A 26,044-nucleotide genomic window follows, 5' to 3' on the forward strand; every position below is an offset into this window, starting at 1 on the left:
GAGTTTTGTGTTTCAAGATGAAACGTTCTCTCAGGCGGCAGCAAACACATTAATGCTTACATGTGCCCTGAAATAATACCAATAAGATCGGAAAAATAAATACACAAATAAGAAAATAAAGATCAAATGAAGCACAACAAAAACTGCTCTCTACCAGCTAGGAAAAAAACCCAGAATACAAATACAGTTGTCCATGGATCTAAAGCTTTTGTTTTGTGTTGGAGGTTCCATTTTTATTCTGTTTCTTTTTGTTCTATGCGATCGGCTTCATATTATACATGTGGAGACTGTGTTTTGCCTCAGTGTAGTGTGATTGGAGGCTATTGTACGGCACACACAACACCTTTGTGTTGTGATTATGTTTGTGAAATGTGTGTTAGATGTCTCAATAACACATTTAATTCATTTTATAAATTATAGCACCATTTCATAGACATTTTTCTTTTTTGTCTTGGCTTCCAAAGTTTTTTTTCTGACATTCTTCTGTCTTTAACTTTCTCCAGAGACATGTAAGCATTTTCGCTTGATGCTGCTTGAAATTTTGGCTCAAAGAGCAACTAAATATTTAGCCATCTTTGTGTTATATGCCCTTAATTTCCTTTGTTGACAAATTTAAGAAATATTGTTTGCAGAAATATTTGGCAATTCCTGATTTGTCCAAGTTAGTTAAGCTGTTTGGTTAGCTTTCCATATACTCATGTTCTATACTGTTTGAGAATTAAATAAATTGTATTTAAAGAATTTCAATACTTTCATACACAAATGGAGTATATAGATATACATTAGTAGCAATTATTTAACCAAAATGTGCTGGTTATGCGTATTCTCATTACATTCGTTGCTAACTCTGTGCATATTACTGTCTTTTAAAACAATCTATGCAATGCTCATGATGAAAAGAATGATAAAACATTTTGTGTCCTTGATTTCACAACCATTGGCAATTTGTGTGTGCTAAAATACTTTGGACATCATCAAAGTGATGAAACTTCCTGTGAAGAGGATTATTGGCCGCTTTACATAAACTGTGCCTGTGGCACTGGAGCACACTAATAATTTAAATTAATTTAGATGCAAGCAACACCCTTTAAAAAAAGTACACTTTCACTGTAACAAATGAACATAACCTTAGACACAAGTCTTTATAGGTCCAAGAGATTTTCTCATTTTTGCTGAAAGCTTTGATTTGTTACAACTAAAGATACTCAGGCAGGGCTGACAGTTTGAAAACATTTGCTGGCTTTGTCATCAGTTAATCCAGTGAGTCAAACTTTCTGTTTGAGGGTAATGGATTAATTGAACTGTTTGTGACTAATTAAAAACAAATATTTCAATAAAATAAATCATTGCTTACACTAGGCATATGTCTTTTAGCTGCGATGTGTCACCACATTGGAAAATATTTCAAGTTGCTAACCACATGTAAATAATAGCTTCAACCCTAAAATTCCCAAGACTGAAACCTGCTGTTGCACATTAATTGAGAGGCCCTTTAATACAGGGCGAACACTACTTAAAAAGCATTTAAAATGTGTTCTCTGTCAGCAATCAGATAGTCTGGTAGATTTATTTGGCTCAGAAGTGGTTGAGGTTTTAGTTGCAGAAAAATTATATCTGCAGTGATATCTTCAGGGATTGCAATTTCACAATCCCTTCCTTATTTCTGTGTGATTTATTCATGTTACTACAACATAATACGTCGTGTCTACATGATAACCCATTTTCGTCGCTCTTTTTCAAATTCGGATGTACAGTCCTCTGCATTTGATTGGCTCCTTCTCGTAGGTTTTCCTCGAAGGAAAGGTTGTGATTGGAGCGGCGTTTCGTGTGCGTCCTCCAATCAATGGGTGTCTGGCCGCTGTACCTTTTATTCTAGTCAGAGACATCTGGCCTCATTCTAACTGTTCTTAAGAAGAAATTTACTCTTAAAACCCACTTAATAAGTTTTTATGAAGATTCTGACTTTTCGCTGTTTTCTTATTCAAGATTTGTTCTGAGAATCAGAATCAGAATCAGAAATACTCTCATGCCGATACAGTGAATTATAGCAAGTAAATAAAGTGCCAGCGCAAAGTATGCAAAAACATAAATGTAAAAATAGAAATACAGTAATATTAACCAATTCACATATTATGTAAATATTTAAATATATTTTACAAAAGTGTGTTTGATATAGGCAACTGAGTGTGTAAAAATATAAATATACAGAAATACAGTAATAGACAATTAGCACTTATATGTGAATATTTAAAATACAATATGGATAATGTGCTGAGTGTGGTAAGTGTGTAAAATATTAAAAAAGTGTGTACAATATAAAACTGTGTCCTATGCTACGATAAAATGTTCAAATATAAAAATGTAAATGTGCGTGCAAGAAAAGGTGCTACACACTTGGTTGGTATTTAATGAAAGTTTGCTTTCAAAATGATGCATTAACTCTTTATATATGGATAAACAAAAATATGACTCAAATCTCATGTGTAATCTAAATAAATTTAGATAAAATGACTAGACATGAAGCTCTCCGGCATAAAAAGGGAATCCTGTTTAAAAAAAAAAGGGTCACGAGACCGTTGGGCTCCTGACGGCAGACTCCGCCCTCACGTCACCGGCTACCCACCTTAGCTCGTGCTGAATCCCTGGCTTAACTTCACCCAGTTCTCCCAGTTCAGCCTTAAAGTAAAAGTCTACCTCAAGGCTGTCTAATGTGGCTGGTTTGCTTCAAGTAATGGCTGACACCGGCGAGGGCGACGACGAATTCCAGTTTCTACGAACAGTGAGTCCGCCATTTTTCAGACTGACGGTAGTTTAATTGTAACTTTTTCGTCATGCTAAATAACGATGTCTCGGCTAGCTAAGCTAGGAGTCAACAAGTAGTAACCTAATTTATCTCTTTGGAGAGTAGAAGGTGCTTTATTGTTTATTTTTTTCTTAAAACTTGTTAATTCAGATTTTAAAAATGTTGATTTGTGTATCAAGTCCTAAGGAGTGTTTTGTCTCAGGATAAAAACAAACAAAATGCTGGTAAAAGTGTCCATGTTTGTTGCATCCACAGACTGAAGTTTAACTGTGGCTACATTGTTGACACTTTAAAACCTGATTTATCAGTAGTTTTCTTGTGCAGCGTTCAGATGCCTTTCACAAGCTGTTTAACCCTCAAAAACATGGGGGGAAAACGGATGAGCAACTTGGCAAGAAATTAACCAAAAATTAGCTAGAAATTAGTAAAAAGTATAAGAAAAATACCTGAAAGTTAGTAAGAACAAATAGACAAGCATAAACAAATTAAAAAGAAAAAAGAGAAAGGGAAAACAAACATGGTGCAATTAAAAATATGTAGTTATGATAACTACGAATATAGTTTTTTATTTTTCCCTTAAGCATTTTCTCTAGCTTTTTTAAAAATAATTTTAGAAACCTACTAATTTATTGCAATTTGTTGGATATTACTTGCAGGCAGCACAAGAAAAGTGATGTTGCACTTAATAAAATCAAGTGTGACCTTATGGTGCAATTAAGAGTTGTTCATTTTATTATTTTAATTTTGTAAAAAGTAATGGTTTATTTATAAGTTGTATGAAATGTACAAACTAAAGCAATAATATAGTATTTATGCTTTACTTTTACTGCACAGCTCCCAGCAGCATTTTTGCTATTTTCATCACCTTGCTTAGTTCAGTCACTGACAATAAAAGACCACAAATGGCTTTTTTTTCTTTTTCACTGCAAGATGCTATCATTGTTCCCGAGTTGTAAGTTGTCCTCTCACAGCTTGTTATCTTTACCCTCTGATAAGGGCATGTCACAGGGCGAGTGTCTGTTTTGTATATGAGACAAACGCATTCTCACACAGGCAGTGATGTGGATGGTTACTAAAGCCAGCATCCAGATTCGGATAAAGTAATTTATGCATGATTGATCCACAGTATGAACTGTTGATATCTGTGTCATACGTTATTACATGAAATGCAGGGTTTCCCTTGGAAATGATGTAACCCAGGTTGGAAGCCATCCAGATCTTGACAAATCCTCTAGCATGATAAGTTAGTTAGCAGATAACTGCAAAAACTAGTCACACTGGTTAATTTAATCATATTTGTGAAATAGTACTTTGGGCTTTTTGTCCCTTTATGTTAAGTCACTTCTGCCATATGTACAGGACATAGATGGCACTAAAATACAGTTTTTCTTAGACGCCTAGTGTAAACATTCAGTACTCACAAAAAAATAGAAAAAAATCTAAAAATTAAGTATGTACTAAATAAAATTAATACAATTACAGTCAAAGGGAGGAACACATGACAACACACAAGCACCAACCTCACTATAGTGCAGCAAGTTAAAGTCTAAACTTGAAATGAGTGATTATTTCCATTATGCATTAAATGATTATTGTTCAAATGATGATAATAAAAGGTCCAGATGTAATAAGTACTACAATACAGCTTGTGGATGTGTGAGTAATGTGAAAAGAGGGATTTGCCCAAAAGGGGTTTCAGAGGTCAAACACGATAAAAGCTAAACAATGTTTATGTCATAAAAATGTTTTTATTTTTTATGACGTTAATTGGTTTTTGTTTGATGCATGGTGTTCTTTTAAAACATCTGGAAATTGGGGATACATGGACCAGCCTAAGTTTTACATCCAAAACTAGACTTTTCACATTTAGTTGCAGCTGACTGAACATGCATTTCCAGTTGTCATCCAAGACTTTTGACATTGGATTAATTCTTGTGGCGCAGTGAATTTTACTTACTCAACGTATCTTGAAGAAGAGCTGAGTCCTTTAGCCATGTGAATGCCCCACAGTGCCTCAGCATTGGGCAGTGTGTTTGACTGATTGCAGAGTGCTGCTGATATGAAGAGTGGAAAGAAGGGTGAATCGGGGGTCAGACAGTGTATATCAGCCGAATATGGAGGTATGCATTCTGGGTATGGAGAGGTGTTGGTAGTCCTTGCTGGACTTTGGAGACAAGTCGTCTGTGGTCCCTCTCTGGTGTTCCTTAAATAGATCTGAAAAGCCAAATTGCTTTGACGTGGTCCATTTGGCATTTAAATGAAGATAAGATACATTTTAGGTGAAAGAGGTCCACTGTATGTGCATTTACAGTAGGGCTTTGCTGATATAGGCACTATGCTTACATTTACTTTTTGGGGCACTTATAAAACCTCAAATGACAACTCATCTTTACACTGTATATTTTCATGTAATTTGATCTGGAGTTTTGTCCTTTATTTCTTAGATATTTGCAGTGTTGGATGAAGTACCTGAAAGCCATACTTAAAGTAAAAGCACAGTACCCCGCCCCCCCCAAACAAACAAACAAACAAACAAACAAACAAACAAACAAACAGACAAGGCAAAAAAGACTTGGTAAAAATGCTTAAAATGTGTAATTCTTTAACATAATTTTAAGTGTGTAATTATGATAATCATAATTATGATAATAATAATAATTATGATTTTAATCTGTCTATCATTTTTCTTTTTTTCCCAGACATTATTCTCTAGCTTTCAAAAAATAATTTTCTAAATCTACTCATTTTGATTAATTAATTACATTACATAACTGGATATTTGTGGGATGGTTGGTGTGATTGTTAATGGCCAGATTCAGGCTAACACTAAAAGCATCTGTAATGGATCTGCTTTTGCCTTTACAAAAAAATTAGTTGAATCTTAATTTGCACTCATTCTGTGTTCTTTTTTCTGTGTGGGGATCTGTAACTCCTTCACACATCAGAGTTTGCGCTTACTGCTCCCATCTGTGTGTGTGTGGTTTTTTTTTTTTTTCCTCTCAGGGAGATGAGGTGGTGTTGCAGAGTACCTTCACCTCCCAGGAGGAACATGTGAAACTCTGTCTAGCAGCAGAGGGATTTGGCAGCAGGCTCTGCAGGCTTGAGCCGACCTCTAATTGCAAGGTAAAGAGTTCCACCTCAATGATTTCACAGTATTTCCTCATTGCCAGAGCAGACTATTTGTCCATTATCGTCACATCTCATCCCTCTTTAAACTTGTGATAAAAAAGTTTAATATTTGAGCTGTACAGAAATACTGTGTCTCCTGTATTTTTAACACAGATATTTATAGAAATAAAATCATTTAAACTATATCAGACAATTACAAAACACAACAGCTTGTAAGATAAGTTGACCACTCTTCTACATTTTCTACATTAGGGTTCTGGTATGAGATTTTCATGGTATGATAACCGTCTCAGAAGATATCTTGGTATCACAATATTGTATAATTATTATTGTTATTATTATTATTATTAATTAAGACTTGAAACTTTTTTTTTTAAATGGAAGCATGTGTGTAAATGTAAGTTAACTAAAATAAAGGTGAGGTTTTCCATCTAATTGCATTTTTCCCAATATTGTAGACAAGAAAATGCATGCCGGATTTTAATTGTCAACTTTCTTATTATTTTGATTTCCTTTCACCTTAAAAGCTGTATATTGCTGCAGCCCTATTCCACATTCAGTTTTAATAAGTGTTTGCTTATTGTGTCTGCGAAGTGTTTTTCTAAAGTATTCAAAAGTTTCATTTTTATAGCCTCCTACAACAACAAAAAACTTACCACATTTAATATTTCACAACATTTCATTCAAGTTTAATGCCTCTTACTTACTAATTCAGCATCTTTTTTTATAATTTATGTATTTGTCTTTTATTTGATGTGCCAGAGTTTTCTCCTTCTGTCTTAAATTTGGACCACACAATTCCCAATTTGCTGTGGTCCATGTTACTTTGCACCGTTGGCCTGTGGAGCGAGTAGATAGATGTGGAGCTTACCTCAATGACCCATGCTTTACTGTCTTTTAATTTTTTTTTTACCAGAATGTACCACCAGACCTGTCTGTGTGTGGCTTCGTCGTGGCCCAGTGTCTCTCTGTTCGAGCCCTGCAGGAGATGCTAGCCCACAGTGAGCACCTGGCTGCGGACGTGAGTGTCTTTTCTTTTCTTTCTTTTCCAACACATCACAACACTCCTGAAACAGATATTATTTGCCATTTCTCAGTATCCTTATGACATTCTTACAAAAATGTTGGTATAAATGGGATTTAATTACCATGAGTAACTCATAGGAATTTGAAGATACTAGAACCACAATAAGTTGCCAAGTTAAACTGACCTCACATCAGCCTTACTTGTAATTGAAAGTGTTATTATACTTAATAAAGTTATTAGCTTTTCTGTAAATAACTTTGTGTCATATTTGCTGAAACTGTCACTATATGAGACAGACTCCTACTATCTCTAATGGAAGTAGCTTGAATCAAACCATGTGGTAAGCAACAACCAATCAGAGCTGGGGAGTCTCTAACTGCAGCTGTCAATCACGTCAATCCTGTACTACGGTCAAGCTGTCAAACTACGCAGCACTGATCAAATATAATTCAAAACTTCTCTTACTGCATTGCCTGTCTCTCACCTCAAATGTTTTCATAGCATATTTTAGTGCATTTTTAGGTGTAAAATGATAAAGTCCGTCTGGCTGGTGGGTCATGCTTGGTACTCATGTTTAAATATATTCAGTATTGTAGCCGTGTCTCAAAATGTCTGATTTTACAGCTAAATAGTACACTAAAATTTGTTCAGCAGTCACAGAATACTGATTCATAATTGATCAGCGCTGCCTTGTTTGACAGTTTGACGTCATTTGCGAGGAGTGACTGACATCACTCACATCTGCATTAGAGACTCCATGGCTCAACGCAGTAGAGTCAGCAGAAGACTGATTTTTATTTCCCCACAGATTAATTGTCTCATTTAGGGCTGTGTGAATAAAATGTATAATAAAACTTACCAAATGCAGCTTTAACTGTACCATTGTGAAAGCTGTTGACCATAATATAGACCATGATTTTATGATAGACTTCATTTGAGAGGTATTTGGACTGTTTTTATTCCAACTCCCTAAACAAGGTCAATACAATCTTACAGCACCGACAAGTAAAGCTGGACCAAAATGAATCACACATCCCATGGTTGTTTGTTTGTTTTTATTTGCTCTAGTCTGCTTGATTAGTTGCCATTGTTAAAAGAGATAGTTATACCTTTTCAGGTAGACTTTGTATCTATTCATTTCATTTTTGTAGTTTATTCATTTTTCACACTGTTGTTACTGTGTTTTCCTCATTATATGACTTCAGTGATGTGTGTGATATACAGGTGGGAGCTGGAGGAAACCATCGCACCCTTCTATATGGCCAGGCCGTGTTGTTCCTGCACTCATATAGTGGCATGGTGAGTCACTGTGATAAAATGCAGATATAAATCAGATGGAGTTGGTCTTACTATACCAAAAGTTTTATTAGTTTTTTAAAAAAAAAAAAAAATGTTTACATCTTCACTGAAATATATCAATGCTTGTTTCACTCCCAGTATCTCAGCTGCTTGTCTTCATCTCAGTCTTCAAGTGACAAGCTGGCTTTTGATGTTGGTCTACAAGAGGAAAAAGCTGGTATTTGCTGTTTGCTGCTGTTGGACCCCTTTTATAATCAGATGAAAATAGCTTTTATTCTTCTTTGAGACATTTACATTTTTACCACACTGTATATATCATGTGAAGCAGCAAAAACTTTGTATAGATTCTCCTTGTGTGTGACTCAGGTGAGGCATGTTGGTGGACTGTCCACCCAGCATCCAGACAGAGGTCAGAGGGTGAGAAAGTTCGGGTTGGAGATGACCTCATATTGGTCAATGTTTCCTCAGAGAGATATCTGGTGAGAAAGAAAATATTTTCTTTTATGATTAGAAAATAGAAAGCAGTTATCGTCATTATGCAGTGTATAATAAAATAAAAACTGTTACGCCTATAGGTGCATGACAAACAATCTGCTGTAAATATTCCAGACAGCATCCAATGTCAAACAACCTTATCTGTCGAAAGTAAAAGTGAACCACTAATTAAACATTTGAAGTTGGTAAATTGGATGTGTTTTTTTTCCCTCTGTATTTCTTCTGTAGATTCCCTCTGAGCTTTGCAGAATCAGAAAACACTATTTAAATGTCATTGGTTTCATTTTCTTTGACTTCACTCAGTAGTTGGCAATCCGTGTTCTCTCTGCCTCCTGTTTAGCATAATTGTTCCTGATAACAGCTTTTGTAGTTGAAAAATCAAAAGTTGTATTCATTGTTGATGAGCCCAGTTTTGTTTCTTCCCAGCACCTGTCCTTGGGCGCTGTATTTGACAACAAAAGCTGGAGTGACAGCCTGATTGTTAATGCAGCCTTCCAGCAGACACTCTGGCGTGTTGCTCCCATTTGCTCTGGAGGTGGAGTTGCTCAAGGAAAGTCTCTTTTCTTTTTGCTTTCTAAGAATATTGAAAAAAACAAACTCAATCTCTAAAAATCATATAAGCCAACTGCGTATTGTGTCCAAGAAACATGATTGGTCACCGAGGTATTCCAGCCACATGGGATGTCCCCTATTGTTGGAAATGACTCATAATCAAGTTGCAAATGCACATTTTTAAACATGTCACAGCTGTTCCTATAATAACAGTAAATCATACATACATACATACTCACTCTATTTTTCTGTTCAGTAATTTAATAAATTCCTTTTCCTAAAATTGTCATGATGGGAATCCAAATAGTGGAATCTGTCATGCAGATTGAGAAACACAAAATTGCACAGAAAACTGTCCAGAAATGCCAGATATTTTCCACTTCTGTTGGAAAACTAAATAGATACCTTTATGATAATATAATATGTTCATTGTCTTCCATGTATTCCACTCTAAAAAAGGTTTGTTTTTTCAACATTTGACCTAGATAATCCAACTTTTGATTTCCAAAAGTCATATGTTCTGATACAATAAACATTTGGGCAAAATAAAGCCGTCCTTGAAGTTTAGCTATTAGAAAATTGGCCTTAAACTCAATTCCAAGTCTTAAAAAGTCTTAAATTAACCTCGCCTTAAGCTGCAGGAACCCTGCTTGGAGCAGTTACCCTGGTTTAAATACCAGTTATAGTCTGTTTCAAAAATCCATTAAAGTGTCTCTTTCAGTGTAAAATATGTCTGGTGTTGGTTGTGCTAATTGTAGGTTACCTGAATGGCGGCGACACATTGCGGCTCCTCCACAGCCACAGTGACGCATGTCTGACTGTTCCGTCCACTGAGCAGGGAGAGGAACTGCAAAGGTCAGTTGAAAAAATACCAGTTTTCTATCATGTTAGCAAGACAAAATGTCCTTTACTCCCTGTGGTCATGTTTATTTTTTTTAATCTAGGATGATGCATTATGAGATTGGCTCAGTCTCCAGTCATGCCCGCTCTCTCTGGAGGCTGGAAATTCTGCGTGTTGTGTAAGTGTACACAGGGTGTGATGAGCTGCTCACTTTCAGTTCAAAGAAGTATTTACTCTTATTTAAAAGAATAGTATTTTATGCTCTGGAGTTTAAAACTCATTATTGGAAAAAGAAACCCCACAACATATTTTGGAAATATTTTTATAGTCTTAGTCTCTGAAAAAAGAAAAAAAATACACACATACACATAGTTGTGGATTGTTGGTAACTCCATGTAGGGAGTTGGTATTATTTGATGCTGTTCATTGCTAGAGCAGGGCCCAGAATTTCTGTTTGCTGTCCTGCTGTTTTTGTGCACAAAAGCAGAAACCATATCTGATATCACTGGCCCAAAATTGAATTAGGGTTGTGTATCCCTTGTTCGCTCCCCTTCCATTGAAACAATAAAGAGAGAAAAATAAATGGTGTGGACTGTCAGTTTCCTTTGAAGCGAAAACAAAATAAAATCAAAATTCTCATGATATTCCCCAGGTGGAGTGGTAGGCATACATGCTGGGGGCAGCCTTTCCGACTTTGCCATGTGACTACTGGAAGGTACCTGGGTCTTACAGAGGAGAAAGGCCTGCATCTGGTTGACCGAGACAAAGCTGACATCAACACAACCTCCTTCTGCTTTCGATCATCAAAGGTCAGAAGTCACACAATTAACTTTTTTAAGGCTGCTATGATCAATTCATAATCAGAAAGGCTCTTTAGAGTTAAAACTTGTAGGTCATTAGTGTAGTTGATCAATTTGTGATCAGATGAACACATTGGCCTACAGGAGAAGCTCGACACTGGCACAAAGGCTGATGTCGATGGCATGGGCTTCCCAGAGATCAAATATGGAGACTCCATTTGTTATGTTCAGCATGTCGACTCTGGGCTCTGGCTCACCTACCAAGCTATCGATGCCCAGTCTACACGCATGGGAGGGACTCAGCGGAAGGTAAACCTCCAGGTTCAAAATTATCATTATAAGAGAATTTTTATTGATTAAACACAAGGGTAAGGCTCATTTTATAAACTGAGGAAATGATTGCAAATGATATTTTTCCAGGCCATTTTGCACAGTGAGGGTCATATGGACGATGGGCTGACACTGTCTCGCTCTCAGAGGGAAGAATCTCACACTGCCAGACTCATCCGGAGTGCTACTCTCCTCTTCACCTGCTTTATCAGGTACTAGATGCCACGTCTAGACCATCAGTCAGTGGAGCAATGTTCCACAATGAGTGTAGTATCCATGAATGACTGAGTGAAGATTGTTGTTTCCAAGCGTGGTAGCCCAGGGTTCCCGCAGATCCTTAAAAAGTCTTAAAATGCATTTAATTCATTATTCTAAATATAAGGCCTGAATTGATGTTAAAATGATTTAAACTGATCCGTCAAAAGTTTAAAAAATGAATTACCATCACGCAGATAAGAATAGAGCAACACATATACCACATCCAATCAAAGACAAATTAATATATTTTTTTCAATGCAAACCAAATGCATACTTTTATAATAATATACAGTATGTTTCCCAGGTGCTCCACTTTAGAAGGTTTTATTTTTTGGCATTTTAAGAAGTTGATCCAGCTTTTTAATTTGACTAAAAATGTTGAATTTATGTACCATAAACATTTGGACTAAGTTGTTCCTAACCCTATGTAATTGATGTGATGTGATGTGTTTTTCTTAAATGTCTGTTATTGTAAAATTGGACTTAAATTTCATCAGAATGGCATTAAAAATAATTTGTCTTAAGATGTAGGAACCCTGGGTAGACCAATAAGTGGTCTGGTATTACCTTTTTGCAGATGTATCAGTATCAGGTTTGATATGAAACAAGAAATTGCAGTACAGAAATGCCAAACTGGGTTTAAAGTAATTAAGATACACCATCTACATAGTTTGACTACCAAAGAGCACTGATGGTCACATTTCTTCAGAAAACAAATCTAATTGATGCATATTAGAATTGTTTATGTTATGTTTTTTAATCACAGTTGGCTGATTTAATGAACTCTATTTATTTGCGAAAGGACAGTGTCTATTAAATCACATTCAGATAAATGTAAACTGAGTTAGGTGGAGAGCTGGTTTGCATTGGTAGTCCCTTTGCCTAATGTCGATAGGCATCCTAGACTAATGAAACAAATACAATGTCAGGATTACAATATGTACAATGGTTAAAAACATACTACATAGAGGTAAAACAAACCCCCAATACTGTTAAACATGTTCAAGTTAAGGATAAACAACACAATTAAATAAAATCCAAACAGCAGGTGTTGCAGGTATAGTATGAGTATAGTATTATCAGATTTTTGAAACCTCATATTTCAAGTAGACCTTAAAACTTCATAATCTGTCAGGCTTAAATCCTTGACGTATGTGAGTGGAACTTGATTTAGGTACCACAAAACATTCAAATTCTGTGACCATATAAGTTGTGATACACACAGGCACAGACACACACACACACGCACCAGTTACATCACCACAGACTTTGGCTATCTTGGAATATTTAAATAAAATTTCTTGTGGTACACAGTATCCTAGCAATACCCGAAGAAAATCTCAAATTACCATGGGAATACTACCATACTTTTAAAAAGCTGCAACTGCATAATTAAGCAGAGAAAACTCAGGAAGATGCAATAACTTGCGGCTCAGATACTCAGACTGTCTGTTTTCTTTTTTTAAAAACAAAAATAAATACCCTTAGACCCTGAATGATGATAACATATCAGTATCTTAGAAAATTCTTGTGGCCAGTCATATTCATCAACTTCAAACCCGAGCTTCTTTTAATGATAGATTTAAAAGTCTGGTAGTTTGCGTTAGGCCAGTCACTAACAATCTATCTATATTTAGGAAACTGGATGGTTTTAGTCAACAAGGAAACCTCACGACTGTCAGCCTGCCAATGGAGACAGTGACATGTAGTCTGCAGGATCTAATAAACTATTTCCAGCCTCTGCCAGATGGGCTAGGCCATGAGGCAAAACAGAACAACATGACAGCGCTAAAGAATCGACAAAACATGTTTCAAGAAGAGGTAAGTCTGTGTGAGTTAATACATTGGCCCTATATGTGATATGTTTGTTTCATAAGAATACCTCCTCTTCTTCACAGGGTGTGATAGATTTGGTCCTAGATTGTATTGACCGTTTACACCAGTGTAGCAGTGGCTCTCATTTTGCTGAGGTGGCTCAGAGTGACACAGGAGAAGAGTGGGAGACCATCCTCAACCGTTTCTATGAGCTGTTGGGTAAGAATGAACACTATGGGTCGACCAATATTGTTTTTTTCAGGGCCAATAATTATAATAATAACTTTATTTGTGTAGCCCTTATCTAAACAAAGTTACAGAGTGCTTCACAAGTGCATAAGAACAAAACACAGTTACAATAAATAAAACAATATTAAGAGCTAAGACAAAAACATGCGCTGGAGCAAAATAGAGCAAAAGGACATAAAACACAAAATATTAGTAGTTAATATTTGGAACCATTGTGCATTTACAATAAAAATGAAAATCTTTCTGGCAGTATTTAGAATTTGAAATATAACAAACTCCAACACAAAACTTTGTATAAATGCCTTTAGCAAATGTTTAATCAAAGATGAAACCAATATCATATGCAGCAAGTTCCCACCTTTCTTTATTAAGTCAAGTAAAAATGTAAATAAAAAATGAACAAATAAAAGTAGCTCCCTGAGGTTTTAAAAAAGTCAAAGTTCCTCCAATGCTGACACTTTCTTTACACTTTTTAATTAGTTAATTTTATCTGCAATCATTAAAAAACAAATAATAATTGGCCGGGCCAGTAACCTCTGTACCCCTCATTAACACATATCCTCATAGTAAAGATGACTCAATACCACTACACACAAATACATATTTTACTCTTTAATATTTGCTATGCTTTTTATTACTTTTTAATTGAAATGATCCACAAATTGCCAAAATTATTGTCTTGAGTATCCTCTTCTGATAAAGTCCTTCTCTTTTCCTCCTTCAGCTGCTCTGATCCGTGGAAACCGTGTGAACTGTGCACATTTCTCAGGGTCTTTCGACTGGCTGATTAGCAGGCTAGACCGCTTGGAGGCCTCTTGTGGTTGGTTGGATTTTGGAATTTCATTCAGACTTCAGTTTTTGATTTGCTAAACATTAAAAAAAATTAACTGTCGATCTTATACTTTTTGGTACAGCAGTAGTTAGACATTAAATACAGGGTATTTTCCCTGTGGTAATGATTCATTGCATACATGTACAGGAGTCTTGGAGGTTCTGCACTGTGTCCTTGTGGAAAGTCCTGAAGCACTCAACGTCATCAAAGAAGGACACATTCGATCTATCATCTCTTTCCTAGACAAGCATGGATGCAACCACAAGGTAATGCTTTTTGTGTGTGTTTGAAATACAAATCTTGAGAAGTAATATGTATGCTTTATTTGTAATTGAAAAAAAGCTTATTGTCATTATTGTCATATTATTTCTGCATTTGTTAGCTGAAATGCAATAGCTTGTTTAAATTTAGATTTTTGGGGAAAATCACCCCAATTGCCAGAAAAAACATGTTGGCATTGTATGTTTCCGTAAACTTCGGATTTGTTACATTTGTACATTTTATATTTATTACATCAACATTTCTGTACGCCAAATTTCTCATCAGGAGGAGGATGGCAAGAAACAGCAAGACAGCAGCACACTAATGTTTGAGACCAACAAAAGCATTTTTTTCCTAATTAGTTTGGGACGTTTCCAGCCACATTTGTAGCAACAAAGTGGTTATCTTTCAACAGAATTGGGGACATTTTTAGCCGTGTTTGAGTGACGAAAGTGGTTGCTTTTTAACAAGATTTCTGGACATTTCCAGCTGTATTTGTAGCAACAAAAGTAGGTATTCTTTAATAAGAGTTCTGGACGTTTCCATCTGTGTCTGTAGCGACCAAATCAGATATTAAGCCAAAACATGATGTTCTTTTAACCCTAAGCAGGGGATTTTTGTGCCTAAGCCTATACCCACACTGTTGTCACAGCATGAAATTGAAACATGTTGATTGACATATCCGCTACAAATGAAACATAAAAATGTAACATAATTATGGTTTGCAGAAACATACAATGTCAACATCTATTCTGGCAGTACGGTTAGGAAAAACAGATCGGTTGTTATCATTGAAACATTCTGAGAGCACATTTGCACTGTTTTGTATGCATTTGCGACATTTGTTTGGAAATGAAATTAACTCAGTATTTCACCAATATAAAAACACAGAAACAAGTATTGCAGCTGTAACAGCAGGTTTCGATCTAATGTGGGATCATTTCCACGTGTGTATTTATTGAGCCGTTGCTGGATGAAATGCTGACGGGTTGTGTTCCAGGTGCTGGAGGTGCTGTGCTCTGTGTGTGTGTGTCATGGTGTTGCTGTGCGGTCCAATCAGAACCTCATCTGTGACAATCTGCTGCCAGACAGAGACTTGCTGCTCCAAACACGTCTGGCTAATCAGGTCACCAGGTACAATTTAGGATGTTTTCTCTAAATACGGCTACTTTGGTTTGTCTCTGAGTCATTCCTCTGCATTTGAATTTGTTTCTAACTTTGTTTGTTTGTCATTTACTATACAAAAACAACAGAAATACAGAAGTTGCACAAAATATATCAAAATTAAAATTATAACCAGTTGTTATTTCTGTTTATATAAAAGAACAAATTTTAAAATGATGTGTTTTATGAAGTTCCTGTTCTCATATTCTGTTCTTATTTTTGTTTACTCTCAGAGAATCACTGAATGACTGTTTTCTTTCCCTTGGCTCTTTTCATATTTGATCATGCATTTCTTAGCTGAGCACCATTCATTCGTGTCTAAATCTATTTCTTATTTTGTCCACATCCTTGATAAAAGAAATACTTCAGATTTCTCCACAGTGCAGCACCCATCTTTCCTCTGGTGCACTTGAGATATTTGAAAAGAATTATTTGCCTCCGTAAGTGTTGTCTCTTCAGTCTCTGAACAATATTTTTTCTTTAAATAGATCAGACCAGTAATGTATATATCTGAGGACAGATGTCTTCGTCTGAGCCTCTTCCGGTGAGAGTTTGGAAAAGTTGTTTGCTGCCTAAGGTTGTATGGCTCATGGATTTAATCTTTGGACATTTTTTTTTAATCCAGTTTCATCATATTTCATCTCTGAATATTGCAGTGTACTGGCCAGTCTGAGCTTGTAGGCAGTTTCCATTTCCCTTTTAGCTTGTTTTTTTCTTCATCTGCCCTTTCTTTCTCAGCAGCTGCCTTCTTTTATCATGCCTTTCTCTATCAGTAGCCTATTTTGTTCCTCAGGCCTTATAGCTTATTTTGTTTCATATCCTCTGCACCTGCTCAGTCCATTCCCCGGCTTTCTCTCCCTCCTCAAGCCATTTCTCATTCCATCACTTTTACTTCTTATTCAACTAAATGCCTTGTTTGCACATCTGCTTTCACTCTTATTTCCTTTTTCTCATCAATATTTCTTTACTCTTTTCCATCGCCTCCTCCTTGCCCATCATGTTTTGTCAATTCTTCCAGATCCTCTTTTTCCCGTTTTTTTTTTCTTTATCTTCTCTTGTGATCCATTTTATCCAATCTCTTTTAACATCTTATCCAGGTCACACATTTTTCCCTGCGCCCCTTTTCCATTCTCTCAATTCCCTCCATTTCTCCTTGTGTCTTTACTGTCATGAGAACTCAGTCAAGGGCAAGGTTAGCGTCACCATATGAACTGGCATTTAATCTCAAGACACCGGCCAGGCTTAATTCCAGCAACATATTGGTGATTTTCTCCCCCACATACCTCTCCAGCTTACTGTGAGTCATACTCTGCTTCTAAATGATCTCTGGTAATTTAGTTTCAGCATCGATATTGAAGAGAACTTCTGCAAGAGCTCGGCTCTGTATTTGTTCATTTATATATATTTATAACGGTGCAATGTGCTTTGCCAGTGAGAGTTGAGTTATGCTCTGTGTGCACTGCAGAGAGTACCAAATGCTCTGCAAAAGGAAAATGCAGTGTGCGGTCCTATACAGGGCAGTGAGTTAAAAAGCAAACAAGCATCTAGAAGAGACTGTCTCTCTACACATTCATTAATTATTCAGTTTGGTAATTCTGTATGATTCAACAAAAATAGTCATTGTTGTTTAACTCACTCCGGTCGTGTTTTCTAACCTGAATTTTTCACAGGTATTTTTATATATCTCCAGGATTTTATGCGCTTCATAATTCCTCTCTTTTTGCATGTAGTAGTCGTAATCATATAGAGTGATGTAGGAATGAGTCCTAAAACCCAGAAATCAATAATTTTAACACTTCAGGATCCCTTGTCTTAATGCCATTTGGTTTTTTTTTTAATGGTGTTTTGGCTAGATATCTGAAAAACATGCATGGTTAAGACAAGCTAAAGAGATTAAAATTATTTATTTTTTCTACAACCTAAAATATGTCCGTAATTACCCCGCTTGTGACTTTGGAAGCTCTTGCATGTATTAAATTAAAAAAAAAACCATAAAAGTGGTTGATTTGTGGAGATTATCTCGGTGAACAATATATGTAAGCATCATAAACCAGGGTTCCTGTGGATCCTTACAAAGTCTTAAAAGGCATTTAATTCAGTAATCTGAAATAAGGCCTTAATTTATATTGAAATGTCTTAAATCAGTCTTTCAAAAGTCTTAAAATGCAAAGAAGGACTTCTTTTCTGACCAATTGCAAAACTGCAAAATCATTTCAATTATTATTATTTTTTAATATATATAATTTACCAAATTAATAATAACCAACCAAAATATCAGGGTAACAGTAAGTGATTTTTCTTCAGTTTTGATTATTGTAAAATTGTTCTTAAATTTAATTCCAAATGGCAGGAAAAAAAAGTCTTAAGTCTTAAATCTTGCATGCATTAAACTAAAGGAACCCTGTAAACTTCTGTTTGCCACAGAGCTTGTTTTGTTGCAATAATCCAAAATCCAACAGGAAAATCGGATTGTTTTTGTCAAGGAAACCAGGGCGGTGTTAACCCAAGGTTGGCCTACAAAAAAGCGTCAACCTTGCAGCACTCTATAGAATTTTGTAACTTTTCTTGAAATTTCAAAGACTTTTTCATGTCTTTAAAATTAATGCTATACTAAAAAACATAATCAAATCAAATATAACAAATCTTACCAATAAAAGGCACCACTCTCTCCTGTCTTTTTTTGCTCTCTTCGATACTCTCTGCACACCACTCCATCACAGCATGAGACCAAACATCTTTTTGGCTTTGGGGGAAGATTCAGCCCAGCATCGGAGGTGGTACTACGAGCTTGTTGTGGATCATGTCGACTCCTTTCTAACATCTGAGCCCACACACCTGCGTGTCGGCTGGGCTCGCACTGAGGGCTATCAGCCCAGGCCGACAGGAGGTGAAGGCTGGGGGGGCAACGGAGTGGGAGACGACCTCTGCTCGTACGGCTTTGATGGGCTTCACCTGTGGTCAGGTGAGGATGAAATCAAATGAGATACTGTACAAGATTCAGTCTACTGTATAAGTTCTACTTGGGAAACTCACTCACATACTGCAACATACACACGCACTTACCAAAAAAGGATAAAACTTAGGGTGCGATATCACTTCAGCAGAAATGCTTAAAAGAAACATCAAAAAGTGATAAAAGACCCCTCAGAGTTTTGTATTTTGTAATCCTTTAACAAACTAAGGTAAAGAAATTGTATAATAGAAAAAATGTTATGTTGATCCACATATTATAGGGTACTATTTAGACAAACACCAGCATCTAGAGATTTTGCAAAATGGTACAAATTCATCTGAGTGCATTTAATTAAGTGCCATTAAGGACGTGCATGGGAGATTTAGCAGGCCTAAATAAAAGGAGCAACTAAGAAATTCAATAAAAAAGATGCTTTTTAATTTGCCTGCTTAGAAGAAGTGAAATCTCAGCAGCTACTGAAATAACAGACTGCCATTGTTTACATATTACTGGCTGTTGCTCTAAGCCTGCAGAGAGAAAGAAAGCGTGTAATGATAATAAATCAGCGGCAGCACTGATGCTTGCAGTGCTGTTCAACAATGCTGTTGATTTTGACAAAGATGTGCTTATGCCGCATTTGGATCAATTCAGAAAACAAGAAAACTTGCACTTTATTTGCTTGAGTTTCATTCTTGTAAAGCATGATAAATCGTTCAGTCTTCGTTGCAGCACTTGAATGCTGTCTGATTGGGGTTGAGGGAAAAGAAAGAAATCTGAACACAGATGACTTCAAAAGGCTTTGTCTCCTGAATTTCAGGCTGTGTGGGCCGCAGGGTGAGCTCTCCCTTCCGTCACCTGCTGAAAGATGATGATGTGGTCAGCTGCTGTCTAGACCTCAGCGCTCCCTGCATCTCCTTCAGGGTCAATGGTCTACCTGTGCAGGGCATGTTGGAGAACTTCAGCTGTGATGGACTTCTTTATCCGGTGGTCAGCTTCTCTGCTGGAGTCCAGTCAGTGGTGGAGATTTTTTCACATACTGTATTCTATAACACTTGTTATTTGTTGTCGGTAGATTGTAGTTTTGTATAGTACAGAGTAATATTTGTTGAAAGTTTTTATGTATTTTATCTTACTTCATGCCTCTGTCTCTCTGTGAGGACCTCAGTGCATACAGTAAATTTTTTTGTCCTGTTTCTGGAAATCAGGGTTCGTTTTCTGTTCGGGGGACGGCATGGAGAGTTTCGCTTCTTGCCCCCGCCAGGTTTTGCTCCGTGCTCTGAGGCTCTGCTCCCGAGAGTCAAGCTGAAGTTAGAGCCATGTCAGAAATACATCTTGGATAATGGAGAGGGGAGACAAGAGCTCATTGGACCATTAGTACCTTCCACTCCAGTGACTTTTACTCCCACACCAGTAGACATCAGCAAGGTGAAAAAAATCAGCACAGTCAAACAGATTTTATTGAAAATTTCAATTTATATATTATTTTTAAAAAATCTTTATTTTATTTAACAAAATTGTATTTGCTTACTTATAGTTCAAGTAGTGATTTAAAATAATGTCAAATTGGACATAAATATATTCATATCTACTTAATTGTTAGTGTTTAAATATATACCATATTGGTATAGTTTAATTAACTGTACTGTTATATTTCATATAACCCTTATAGATGGTATTGCCCCCACAACTTGAGGATATTCGGGAAAAAATGGCTGAGAATATCCATGAGCTCTGGGCAGTGGACAAGATTGATCTTGGATGGACACATGGATCCGTAAGAAAAGAGAAACAACATAAATAATTGAAATACATTGCATGAACAAAATAATGAATAATGTGTATTACCTTGTCACATAGTATGTGGGACAATGGCACCATCTGAGGCTTGACTTTAGACTTGACTGTTCCAGCTCTCTTCAGTTTTTCTAGAGTGGCTTAAATAAATATCTGCTTTGGTCAAACAGGTGAGGGATGAGGCTAAGAAACATGATCCCTGTCTGGTGGAGTTCTCTAAGCTGCCAGAACAGGAGAGGAACCAGAACCTTCAGATGGCTCAGGACACCCTCAGGTGAGCTCTGCTACCTGCACTATACTATTATATTATATCAATTCTAAATATTCAAAATGTTTTCTACTCATTTCATGCAGTATTGATTCACTGACACCAGCTTTGTTTGTTGCTCTTCACTTATTTCATTCTGCTGTTCTTTGCTAATAACCAAGACAAGAAAAGCCATGGCAGTCATTTTATAGCCTTTTCACTTTTTTCTGTTAAAAGAATAGAATATTGTGCCCTCAATGTCAATTTTTCCCTGTGGCATTGATAATGGTATTGAATATCAATAATTATCAAGGTGTTCTATTAAACTTAGAAACTACAGTATTGGGACAACACTACATATGGACACAAAACATTGATTGGTATTGTGAGAAAATTAGGAGAACTTGGGATGATACTGAAAAATAAATTTCAAGAAGCTGCAATTCTGTAGTATTTTTGTCACCAAGAATTTGTCTTTTTCAAAGTGTTTGGAAAATACAATACCCAACAGCACGACAAATTATTTTTTCATCTTTAGTATATAAGAAGCTCCAATTGCAAAACTGAGAAAATAAGGAAGCACCCACACTTCAAAAATGGAAAACTTTTATGAAATGTTACTTTGTATTGAAAGGACAATGACAGAAGACTGCAACAAAGAGAAGCAATTGGACAAGATCTGGAGCTCAATCTATGAGGCGCTAAAGATTTGAGTCTCAAATGCTCACCCAGCACCCAAAAACTCTAAGGAACACGTGTGGCGAATTCATCCTGTCTTGTTCATCGTGTGTCTGTGTTTGGGTGTGTCTGTGTGTGTATGCCTTTGGGTATACGTATGTACGTGTCTGTGGGTGGGGAACAGGCAGGGGTATGTGTTTGTGTCTTGTTTGTGTGTCAGTGTTTTTGTGTGTGCATAATAAGTATATATAAATTTGTGTGGGTGGGGATACAATATCTTGTGTGATGACAACTGTACAAGACTGCAGTGTATTTGTGGATAGTACCTTAGACATGATGAGGTCACAAAGTTTGATTTCTTGAAGAAACAATGATTATGTAACATACTAAAGCTGAAATCCACTGTATTCAAACCATGTTCACTCAATGAAATAAATCATTGTTCAAAAACAAACAAACAAAAAGCCCCACAAAACACTGAAACTTTTGGCATTTTTAGTTTTTTAAACTTTTGTTCATGAGTGTTGAATGTTTTTGTTTGAAGGACTCTCCTTGCCCTTGGTTTCCACATTGGTTTGACTGATGACCACGCTGAGGAGAGAGTCATATACATGAGACTAGCAACAAAGTATGTACATGTTTAATATTATGTTGAATTGCATTTTGTTTGCAGCACAGACTATATCAAAGATTTAGACTTAGCTGTGTGAAGCCAATGCAGAAGTGCCGTAAACTTGCATTCTATCTACTGGCCAGCAGGAGCCAGGAGTCAAAATATGTCAAACTCTGAGAAAATTACCCTACTTCTCCCTGCATTTTTTACCTAGATAAACATTTTTTCGAGTGAGTTTATGGTCTTAATCACCAGTTTCAAGTCTTCAATATAACAGCATGACCGTTGTTTTGCAAATTGTGGTCTGTATGATGTCACGTTAGCCACGACCTCTTCATTAATGCAGTCTGTTGTTTGGAGCCCTGCACACGTGAATTTATTTTGGGGGTTTTAGTTTGTCACAATGGGGCACTGTTGTTTGTAGCCCTACATTTGCGTCATGTTTAATTTTTCATAAAGAGTTTGTCCAGGGAAGCTCTATTTCTCCTGATCTTATTCATGAATACTTTAAAAGCACAACTACATCATAACCACTCATTTTACAATCATTAAAAAAAAAAAAAAAGTTATTTTCCAATCTGGACATACTCACGTCCATTTTTCCATCTTTCTCAGGTATGAGCAGCCCAGTGGCTACAGACCGGCTCCAGTAGAGTTAAGCAAGGTTTTCCTGAGCTCAGCCCACGAAGAGGTGGTTAACTTGCTGGCAGAGAATGATCACAATGTATGGGCCAGAGAGCGAATCAAGCAGGGATGGACCTATGGAGCCCAACAGGTATATGCTCTGTGCTGCATTACTGCATTGTGCAGACACTTCTAAGGAGAAATTGCATTTGCATTTTTAAGATAATAATATCAAGAATATAGTATATGAAAAAATATTCTTTACTTTTTTCTCAGTTACAACATTGAAAAGCATGCAGTAGAAACATGCCCAGGCAATACAAACACTGATACTGTTCCCCGACAAATGTTGTTTCCCACTTTTGCTCTTTGCATCTGTATTTTTAGGATGTGAAAGCAAAGCGGAGCCCGTACCTCGTGCCCTACAGCCTTCTTGATGAAAGGAGAAGGAGAGTGGGCAGAGAGAGTGTCAGAGAGGCTGTCTGCACCCTGCTGGCCTACGGTTACACCCTCGAGTCTCTCAACCAGGAACGCAGTATGTCTGAAAATACTGTTGTCAATCTGATAATTTGTACCTCAGTTCATTTCAGTTTTGTTTATTGTAATCTGCATAAGATAATGCACGTTAGTTAAACTAAGATAAGGCTCAGTTTGCTATCAGCTAGACCACAAGAGAGTATTAGTTGCACCGTTTTACTGAATATTCACAACACTGCAGAATTTGTCAACGTTTTACTGCAAAGATACACTATTTAATGGGAACTAAATGCAAATCAGGTAGTATTTTAGCAGATAACCATGTTTTTTTCTGTTTCTTGGATTTACAGCCACATTATCAAATCCATGTCTCTTCTCTGCGGAGAAATGCAGAGTGTTCCGACCAGATAAATCATACTCTGTGACCAAGGGGAAGTGGTATTTTGAATTTGAGATAGTGACAGCTGGGAAAATGAGAGTGGGCTGGGCCCGACTGGGCTGTACCCCAGACAAAGAGCTCGGCTCAGATGATCAGGCATACGTATTCGATGGATCTGAGGTGAGAAATTTGACAGTTCTTGGCCACATGTCCAATGTTGTTGACAAAACAGCTATAATCCCTAATCACAGTGTGACTTTATGAAAGTAGAAATGGACACATTTTTTTTTTGCTTTAACTTTATGAGATAAATGTTGACTGCACAGTGTAGTGGCTATAAGAAAAGACACAATCGGCATTAAGATTGATTCGCTTTAAGCCTCACTTTCATGATGACAAAATGAAAGCTCAGGTTACAGCACAAGGAAAGTACGTCAACTGAGCTTTAGTTTCCCCAGTTACCAAAGAGTATTGTTAGTTATTTTGTTGAGTTTCTTTTCAGCAAATGTTATGAGTGAATTAAAGTTTTCTCTCACATTAATACTGTGTATATTTCAAGGATTTTTATTGTGAAATGTGAGAACAAAAAGAGTGAAGTGTTATCAGTTTGGGAAGCAATACAGGGTTTGGCGTATTCGTTCAGGCGAGGAGCCTTCGTGTTATAATTTTTATAGAAGCATCAAGAATTTAATATGATTGGGTCTATTAAAAAGTCAGATCTTGTTTACAAACTGACGTGTTTTGGCTGTGTGATCATTAAAGATTCCAGAAGATGTTTTGGAGAGCAGACAGACATGACTGTGGCCTTATTATCTGCAAAATATCCATCTAATGAGAGGAATTGAAAGTAAGGACTAGAAAGTCAAACTAAATAGCTTACTTCAACATTTAAGTTGCACATCCAGGCACCATTATCTAAATTAAACTCGGTGCTTGACCAAAAGCACAGTGATAATTAAGATGAGTAACCATGATTTAACCATGGGTGCTGCTGGACTATTTCTGTATCATATTGGTTCTTTAATATTTCTTCTTGTGTGAGGCTTTACGTGTTTGTTTGTTTTTCTAACTCCTTGTCTTTCTTTTGCTTTCAGGCTCAGTGGTACCATCAGGGCGTTGAGCCCCTGGGACGTCCGTGGCAAAGAGGCGATGTGGTGGGTTGCTTGGTGGACATGGCTGAACGCACCATGATGGTCACGCTCAATGGAGAGCTGCTGTTTAATGACAGAGGATCAGAGCTGGCTGCCAAGGACTTTGATATCAGAGACGGTGTGGGAGAATCTGTGACTGGATTTTATTTGATTGAATTTATTTCGAATATGTAAAAAAGGAAATAGAGAGGTTATTGTACAAAAGCAGAAAGATATAAAAAAGCAGTATTTACAATGAAAAACATGAAGCAAAAGAAATGTACAAACACATGAAGACTTGGTTTACATATTCGAGAAGGAGTGAGAAGAAGTACAAACTTATTTAATCCCACCCCTTCTGTGTAAGTAATTGAATTTTAATTAACTAGCGTCCTTATTAATTTCAACTTACACTCTAATTAATTTAACATATGCATACACCCACATCCCCTAAATCAAGAATTTTCAATTTTACATTATTATTTATGGGGAAAAAGAGTAAGATAAACTAGGAAAAAATGAATATTAAGTTACCAAATAAATAAACAGTAAACCCCGTAAATACCTGGTGATTGTCAAACCCCCTCTTCATATCAGTACCTCATGAAAATCATGTTTTTAGACATTATTTTAAACCGGTTTATGTTTGGACATTGACACAGACTGATAAACAAAAACTTTTCCTGGTGGTTCAAACACTGTACGTTTTCAAATACAATTTTCCCCTTAAGTTTTAACCCCCCCTTCTATCTTTGAATTTATACAGCGTATTTCACTTATTTGCTGTTTATTAATCTGAAAGAATGTTTCTTAATGTGGCACTAGTATAAACTTTAGGTTTACGTTTTATGTTCGCGTTTATGCAAGGCTTAAATATATCTCTCACACTGAAGTACTTCTTGTTGTTTCTCCACACATTTTTTTCCAGGCTTGTTGCCTGTGGTCAGTGTTGGGGTGAACCAGATGGGGAGGCTAAACTTGGGCCGCAATGCAGCCTCTCTGCAGTACTTTACTGTGTGTGGCCTGCAGGAAGGCTATGAGCCGTTTGCTGTCAACATGGCCAGAGACCCAACCCTTTGGATGAGTTGGAGACAGCCTCAGTTTATCTCAATAATGCCCAATGATCACAACTTACAGGTTAGTTTACAAGTCTATAGGCTTTGTTTTACCTTGTAGCTTGGGTAGTATGTCCTCTGAAGCGTGCAGTATGGTGCAGTGGCTTAGTGGGACTCTGGGTCGCTTATAGCTGTGGTTAATTGACAGCACTGATCTTGAAAATCTTGTTCAAATCTTA

General features: G+C 36.7%; 1 protein-coding gene across 1 annotated transcript in view; it reads left to right on the plus strand.

Annotated features, from left to right (window-relative positions):
* Positions 1 to 2,731: 2,731 nt before the first annotated feature.
* The window catches only part of ryr2b (ryanodine receptor 2b (cardiac)), an 85,907-nt gene continuing 62,594 nt past the window's right edge, over positions 2,732 to 26,044 (plus strand). Inside the window, exons 1-28 of the mRNA XM_042502345.1 lie at positions 2,732 to 2,779; positions 5,807 to 5,926; positions 6,849 to 6,953; positions 8,184 to 8,258; positions 8,397 to 8,475; positions 8,625 to 8,737; positions 9,180 to 9,303; positions 10,064 to 10,160; positions 10,250 to 10,324; positions 10,799 to 10,955; positions 11,091 to 11,255; positions 11,367 to 11,488; positions 13,172 to 13,355; positions 13,433 to 13,568; positions 14,323 to 14,418; positions 14,578 to 14,696; positions 15,692 to 15,825; positions 18,576 to 18,817; positions 19,626 to 19,818; positions 20,014 to 20,233; positions 20,478 to 20,582; positions 20,773 to 20,876; positions 22,072 to 22,155; positions 22,756 to 22,915; positions 23,152 to 23,299; positions 23,592 to 23,800; positions 24,715 to 24,889; positions 25,679 to 25,887. Of these exons, the coding sequence (XP_042358279.1) occupies positions 2,732 to 2,779; positions 5,807 to 5,926; positions 6,849 to 6,953; positions 8,184 to 8,258; positions 8,397 to 8,475; positions 8,625 to 8,737; positions 9,180 to 9,303; positions 10,064 to 10,160; positions 10,250 to 10,324; positions 10,799 to 10,955; positions 11,091 to 11,255; positions 11,367 to 11,488; positions 13,172 to 13,355; positions 13,433 to 13,568; positions 14,323 to 14,418; positions 14,578 to 14,696; positions 15,692 to 15,825; positions 18,576 to 18,817; positions 19,626 to 19,818; positions 20,014 to 20,233; positions 20,478 to 20,582; positions 20,773 to 20,876; positions 22,072 to 22,155; positions 22,756 to 22,915; positions 23,152 to 23,299; positions 23,592 to 23,800; positions 24,715 to 24,889; positions 25,679 to 25,887 (3,798 nt within the window). The remainder of the gene's footprint in view (positions 2,780 to 5,806; positions 5,927 to 6,848; positions 6,954 to 8,183; positions 8,259 to 8,396; positions 8,476 to 8,624; positions 8,738 to 9,179; positions 9,304 to 10,063; positions 10,161 to 10,249; positions 10,325 to 10,798; positions 10,956 to 11,090; positions 11,256 to 11,366; positions 11,489 to 13,171; positions 13,356 to 13,432; positions 13,569 to 14,322; positions 14,419 to 14,577; positions 14,697 to 15,691; positions 15,826 to 18,575; positions 18,818 to 19,625; positions 19,819 to 20,013; positions 20,234 to 20,477; positions 20,583 to 20,772; positions 20,877 to 22,071; positions 22,156 to 22,755; positions 22,916 to 23,151; positions 23,300 to 23,591; positions 23,801 to 24,714; positions 24,890 to 25,678; positions 25,888 to 26,044) is intronic.

The sequence above is a fragment of the Plectropomus leopardus genome, chromosome 15 (assembly GCF_008729295.1).
Source record: "Plectropomus leopardus isolate mb chromosome 15, YSFRI_Pleo_2.0, whole genome shotgun sequence".
In the NCBI taxonomy this organism is placed as follows: domain Eukaryota; kingdom Metazoa; phylum Chordata; class Actinopteri; order Perciformes; family Serranidae; genus Plectropomus; species Plectropomus leopardus.